Genomic DNA, 7257 nt, shown 5'->3' on the forward strand with positions numbered 1-7257 from the left:
CTCAGTTTTTCTGAGGCAGGGTCCTACAGTGGCCTGAAGCTCACCAACTGGGCTAGGCTGGCCGGCCAGGAAGTCCAATGTGGAGCCTGCCTGCCGAGTCTGACAACCAAGTTCAGGTCCTCATGCTTTTTCTTCCAGGCTTTTGGTTTCATACTTCGAAAAGTCTTCTCCATGCCAAGATGGCACTGCAGTGTTGGCAAGAAGGGCAACTTTCACTTTTTCTTTCTTTTTATGTGGTATTTTTAAAAATTTTAAATTACGTTTAAAAATTCTTTAAGCAATAAATTTCAGTCATTTCTCCATGTAAGAGGCAGACCTGATCATTTATTCTGTTGATTCTAATAGGTGTATTTAAAATTTTAATTCATGGAGTTAATTTTGGTACATGATCTGATGTAGTAGTCTAACTTATATACCAAACAGCCAGTTATTTAAATAAAGCATCCCAAAAATCTTTCCCAAGTTGATTTTAAATACAGCACTGTCTGTCTGTCTATCTCTCTCCCTTTCCCCTTTTTTTTGGGGGGGGGGGTTTTCTCTGTGTAGCCCTGGCTGTCCTGGAATTCACTCTGTAGCCCAGGCTGGCCTCAAACACACAGAGACCGCCTGCCTCTGCCTCCCCAGCCCTGGGGTTAAAGGTGCGCACCACCACGGCCACCCGGCTTCAGTGCTGTCTCTTAAGTTCAAACTGTTTTAGCTTCTTTCTGGGCTGTCTATTACACTCACCGTTCCGTCTCACTCTACGGTCACCGTGCCAGTGTCACAGTATATTAATGTATAGCTTTCTAATATACCCAGCTATCTTAAAATGCACCTCTCTCAACCAGTGTTTCAAATTTTTCTTGTTTCATTTTCCCCAGAAAAAAAATTAAGAAAGGCAATTTGAGCTGGGCAGTGGTGACACACACCTGTAATCCCAGTACTCTGGAGGCAGAGGCAGGCAGATCTCCGTGAGTTCAAGGCTAGCCTGGTCTACAAAGTGAGTTCCATCCAGGACAGCCAGGTCTGTTACACATAGAAACCCTGTCTCAAAAAACCAAAAGAGAGAAAGGCAATTTTATTACAAAGAAAGCTGGGACCAGGGAACAGGGTTAGTCCATGTGGGTCTTCAGTGTCCTGGTGGTGATCTTGTCATTTTCAACGATGTAAACAATGATGCTCATTCATGCCTGATTCGGCATCCTGGAGGCCCACAGCATTCAGCATGGCTTGGGAAATGGTTTCAGACAGGTGTTCTGGATCCATGTTGGGCTGCCAGAAGAGACTTGAACATCCCATACATTTGTCCAGAGCAGGTACCACTGACTATAATGTAATCAGTCACCATGGGCAGACAATGAGATCTAGAGAGCAAATGATGTGCTTAAAGGTCTTTGGGTCCAACCCATCGAAGACAGGCTCTACATAGCAGGGACCAAACTGCTTCTCATGAATAGGTTGGCCACCATGCTCATGAGGATATAAGACCTGATCTGCTGACCTTCCTTCAAGTTATACAGGTTCAGCTGGAATTTGAGGCTCTGGGCAACTGTCTGGATATCAGTGACCAGCCCAGCCAGGCCTATATAGAGCCTTTGACCCATAGGAAAAATTCCTGCAAGTTCATGGCCACCATCTGAACCTGGATTCCCAAAAAGCATGTCTGCTGCTCAATGGCCACACAGTTCTCTCCCTTACAGGACATAATAGACATGAATGTGCTGTAGTAGGACTCCACGTCCACAGAAAATTTAATGCTTCTTACACTAAGTAAAATCTTTTTTTGGTTTTTCTAGACAGGGTTTCTCTGTGAAGCAGTCCTGGCTGTCCTGGAACTCACTCTGTAGACTAGGTTGGCCTCAAACTCACACAGACGGCTTGCCTTTGCCTCTAGAGCTCTGGGATTAAAGGAGTGTGCTACCATCAGCTAACATCTTAATTAGTTAACTAATGAATTTTGAGAAAGAGCCTACCACTGTAGCCCAGGCTAGCCCTGAACTCTGAAATGATCCTCCTGTCTCCTCCACCTCCCTAGTCCTATAATTATAGCATGAGCCACCAAGTTCAGCTTCAATTTATTTTCTAAGTTTTTGCTTTTTTTTTTTGTTGTCGAGACAGAGTCTCCATATGCAAGCCCTGAATTTGTGATCTCCCTGTCTCAGATCCTCAAATACTAGGGTTACAAGCATGCATTATGACACCCAGTTTTATTATCAATCTGTACAGTGTTTTACAATTTTTCAGCATGTTCTATCCATTTCTCTTCCAAAATGATTCTATCCTTGGAAACTAATATTGGGAATCAAAGCCATTTATTTTGTAGGGTATCAATTTTTATGTAACCATCTACTTACTGCCTATATTCATTCATGTATTTTAGCCAGTTTTTCCTACCACAGACCAGTAACTATTTCCACCTTCTGTTTAGCTTTCCCACAAAAATCTCAGACTACTACTCCTTACCCTGAGCAAGCTCTCTTAGCTCCTAATTCACCTGTCTCATTTGTAGTTACAGCTGCTCTGTAGACCAAGCTGGCCTACAACTCACAGAAATCCACCTGCTTCTGCCTCCCAAGTGCTGCGATTAAAATGGCTGGCACTACTACACCTGGCTAAAAATTTCATTTTATCTTATGTGTATGAGTGTTTTGCTTGTATGTATGTCTGTGCATCACATTATGGATGATTGTAAACCACCACGTGGGTACTGGGAAGTGAACCCAGATCCTCTGCAAGAGCAAGTGTTCTTAAGCACTGAGCCATTTCTATAGCCAAATATATGTATTTAAAAAAAGCAACTTAAGGGCTGGAGAGATGGCTCAGCAGTTAAGAGCACTGGCTGTTCTTCCAGAGGTCATGAGTTCAATTCCCAGCAACCACATGATGGCTCCCAACCATCTGTAATGAGATCTGGTGCCCTCTTCTGGCATGCAGGCAGAACACTGTATACATAATAAATAAATCTTTTTTAAAAAAGCAATTTAAGCAGTATGGTGGTGGCACATGCTTTTAGTCCCAGCACATAGAAGGCAGAGGCAGGTGGATCTCTGAGTTTGAAGCCAGCCTAAGAACAGCCAGGGCTACTCAAAGAGAAAGCCTGTCTCAAAAAAAAAAAAAAAAAAAGAAAAAAGAAAAGAAAAGAAAGGAAGGAAGAAAAGAAATTTCAAAAACTTCAAGGCCTGGCAGGGCTAATGAGTTAATTCAAGGCCATACCAGGTAACTTAGTGAAACATTGTATCAAAGTGAAAAGTAGAAAGGGTGGTGGCTTCTGCCTTTATTTTTAATGAGACAAGGTCTCTCAGTGTATTTCTGGGTACCTTGGAACTCCTTATATATACAGACTAGGCTGGCCTCAAACTCACAGGAGATTGGCCTGGCACTATAATCTGTGCCCCAGGCTTAAATCCCAGCACCAGGGAGGCAGAGCAAGTCTGAGTCAAGACATTTATCTGGTCTACAGAGTTCCAGGGCAGCCAGGGCTACAACAGTTGAAATGCTTTCCTCAATACTTTCCCTCACATATCTTAAACAAGATAATGTAGATGAAAGTATTTAACACTGCTCCAAGCATGCCATCGGGGTTCACATGAAGTATCTAACTATAAACTAGTAAAGTGTACCCAAAAGAAGCAGTATGAAAACTGAACCACACGAAGACAGACCCATGACAAGAGCACTAACTGTTCACACTCACTAATAATCTTCAAAGGAAAAGCTTTAGTTTTGGCGGAAGTAAAAAAAAAAAAAAATGGTGTAACTTCTTAAATGATTTATTTATTTTTATTTTGTGTGCATTGGTGTTTTGCCTACATTTATGTCCATATGAGGGTGTCAGATCCCCTGGAATTGGAGTTACAGATATTTGTAATTGTCATGTTGGTCCCCTGGAAGAGTAGCTAATGCTCTCAATTGCTGAACCATCTCTCCAGCCCCTATTTCTTAATTTCTTACAGAAGAAAGCTAACTAAAAAGTGGCAAAAAGGCCGGGGGTTGGTGGTGGCACACGCCTTTTCCCAGCACTCGGGAGGCAGAGCCAGGCGGATCTCTGTGAGTTCAAGGCCAGCCTGGACTACAGAGCGAGAGCCAGGACACAAGAAGAAACTGTCTTGAAAAACAAAAAACAACCAAAAAAAGATACTAAAGTATTTCGACAGAATCCAAGTAGAAGTATTTTTCCTGGTTAGACTCCGAGTGACTGGCTCTAAAAGATGTACACGTCTGCATACATACGACTTAATAAAACTGACAGAAATGGCGCACACTGCAGCAGTTTCCCAAGTTGAGAAGATTAATTTGTCCTTGGGACCAATGTAGCTTAAATGCATAAAATTAACATTAGTTACACACGAAAGTAAATCAATGTTTCAAAACCCTTTGGAATGGAGGGAGGTTTCCTTCTAAACCCAAAAATTATAATACACGTTATCAAAATGAATCTTCTCCAAACAGGAGGGAAATGACTTGAAATGTTCAAAGCTGGTGCAAAGCAGCAGGATTTTAAAGACTGCAGTATATATCAGCTGCTAATTTTAAAAAAGTGTTCTCAAGCTGGAAAAAGCAGACAATCTCTCTAAAAAAACAAATGCCCTCAAACACCACACATACATAAAAGAACGTATACATCTACTAAGTATCAAATTACACGGTTGGAGACAACTTACTAATCAAGGAATATTTAACATCTAAAAATAAAAATAAAACCTCTACTGGTCATATTTTGCAAAGGTGGCAACTGCAAACTGGAGTTCTCGCTGACTCAAAGCAAGGATCAGTGAATAAATCCAGTGTTCACACTCCAATGTGGGGGAGAGGAAAAGGGAGGCTCCGAGTCCACAAAGTTCTCCTCCCTCTCAGAACACTGCAAAAATTGTCCACGTCTAAGGACACTTACCCTTGAAACTCCTTGGAGAGCAACTTGGGAGACTTTCTGTTCAGATTTTTGAGGGGGAGCGATTTAGGAATGCTGCAAAACTGCAATTTTCATATAGATGGGCCTAATTTAGATTTCTACTTCTTTCCTTCAAGGAATTTCACGGCTACCATTCTAAAGAGCCGGTCAATACTCCCCTATTAATAAAACCCCTAATTCAACACCAAGCGTAAGCCGAAAAACCAAAACAAAACCCGAAACCACACAAAAAGCTTTCAAGAGTATGCAAATGAGGGCCACAGAGCATTTCCAATAATCCCTAAGTAAATCCCATCGGTTTGAGAGAAGAAAGGAACAAGGACAGAACTCCGACCAGCGGAGGGAGGAAAAAAAAAGAAAAAGAAAGCAGTACTGGAGGGGGAAGCGGGGGAAGAGGTGCCGACCAGAACTGGGGGAGGAGCACAGGAAAGAGAGAGAGAGAAAAAAAAAAAGTCCAGCTGATGCTGACACTAAAGAGGACAGGGAGGAAAATACCCCAGCGACAGGAGGACCGGGTGGGACCGGGCTGGGCCAGGCATTCCCCGCAGGCCTACACCGGGGCCGCTAAGGAGATGGGGGGCAGCGCTCGCACAAGAACCCCCCCCGGGGGGACCGCACAGCTCGGGAGGCAGACGCGGGGGTGGCGGGGTATCGGGAAGCCGCCACCGCAGCGGGTCTCGGAGGGGACCCTGCCTCCAGGGCTGCGGGCCGGGCCGCGGACGTGGAAGGGGGTGCGGCCCAGGGGCGGCGGCGGCGGCGGCGGGGTCCGAGCGAGCCGGTCGGCCGTACCTTGTAGTAAACGTCGAACTGGATATTCTCCGGCAAGGAGCGGATGTCGCGCCGCGAGCGGATGTAGTTGTCCACGACAGCGGAGATGGCGGTGTTGTAGAGCGTCTCGGGGATCCACTCGAGCTCCACGGCCGCCATCTTCCCTCGCTCCTCCTCCGCCTCCTCCCGCAGGCCCCCGCCTCCCTCCGTAGCGAACCCGTGTGCGGCCCCGGAGGCTTCCGAGGGGCGGCGACCACGCGGGCGCGCGCCTCACGGACCCGGCCGCCCGGCCTCGGCGTGCGCACGGGGAACTCGGGGACGGCGGCGGCGGCGGCCGCGGGATGACCGGGAAGACCGAGGCGAACGCAGAGCACGACCGACCCCAGAGCCTCACATCCCGCAGAGGAAAGCAAGTCCGGTTCCGTCCCGGCGCCCAGCTCTGCAGGGGCGGGGCTGCGTTGCGGCGTCATGACGTCAGCGCGCGCCGACGCGGCCGGGAAGGAATGCGGCAGGCGGAAAACTTGGGAGAAAGAGCGGGGGACCGCCTGAGGGGCGGCGGGGGCGAGTTCCGAAAGGGCAGCAGGGTGCGGGAGGTGGCTGGGCCGTAGGTGTGACGGTGTGGTGCTCAGCGTGCTGCGGCTGCCCAGCACAGCCTTGCTTCAGGGCGTTCTAAGCGAGAGCCCTCTTGAAGTTTCAGGTTTACATTTAGAATTAATCCTTCCTTCCCGAAAGTGCACAGTGTGGCCAGGCGCGTTGGCACACTCCCTTTATCTCAGCACTCGGTAGGCAGAGGCAGGCAGAGACCAAGGAGCCTCACTTCTCTGCTTTCCTGGACAGCACAGAAACAGCCCACCCATTTTTTTTTCTTTTTATTGTTTTATGTGTATGGTAATAGGTTTTCCGTAAGTCGATAATAGATTTCTCTGCCAATGCAGAAAGCCAGATCAAGCCGAATTGAAAGAGCACACGAACAGATATATTTGAGCAAAGCAACTCCAAGCTGAGTCCTCCAGTCCCAGAGATGAGGCTGGAGAAGTCACATGGCTGAACTAAAGCAGGGAGCTCATATACCCTGTAGGTGAGGGGGTAATGACGTGTTCGCCATTAGCTGGGTTTATGCCCAAGTGTGGTCAAAAGCGGACCACTTTAGGTGGGGTCTTGGGCTACTGTCAACTTCAGGGGAGGAGCCGCCAAGAATGCAGAACTGGGCTTTGGGGCACTTTTTGTTTGAGATTCTCTGAGGGAGAGGTTCAGAAAGAGGGGAAGGGGGCTTTCCAAATCAAGCAGGAGTGAGCTGGAGGTTCCAGCCAAACACATCCATGCCTGCATGGATGTCTGTGCACCATATGCATGGGTGGTGCCTGCAGAGTCCAGAAGAAGCCACTGGATTTCCCAGGAAGCTGGTGTTTTCAAATGATTGTGAGCCAACATGTGGATGCTGGGACGCAAACCCTGGTCCTCTGGAAGAGCAACCGGTGCCCTTAAACACTGAGTCACCTCTCTAGCCCCCAACCCACCCAGTTTTTTTTGTTTGTTTGTTTTTTGGGGTTTTTGTTGTTTTTGTTTTTTGTTTTTTTTTGGTTTGGTTTTTTTTGTTTGTT

General features: G+C 46.9%; 1 protein-coding gene and 1 pseudogene across 1 annotated transcript in view; both read right to left on the reverse strand.

The window, feature by feature from the left end:
• The window catches only part of Appbp2 (amyloid beta precursor protein binding protein 2), a 53339-nt gene extending 47233 nt beyond the window's left edge, over window positions 1-6106 (reverse strand). Inside the window, exon 1 of the mRNA XM_028890585.2 lies at window positions 5678-6106. Within this exon, the coding sequence (XP_028746418.1) occupies window positions 5678-5815 (138 nt within the window). The 5' untranslated portion in view covers window positions 5816-6106. The remainder of the gene's footprint in view (window positions 1-5677) is intronic.
• LOC114707754 lies at window positions 979-2333 on the reverse strand (annotated as a pseudogene).
• Window positions 6107-7257: the final 1151 nt, after the last annotated feature.

This window comes from Peromyscus leucopus, chromosome 8b (assembly GCF_004664715.2).
Source record: "Peromyscus leucopus breed LL Stock chromosome 8b, UCI_PerLeu_2.1, whole genome shotgun sequence".
NCBI classification, from domain to species: domain Eukaryota; kingdom Metazoa; phylum Chordata; class Mammalia; order Rodentia; family Cricetidae; genus Peromyscus; species Peromyscus leucopus.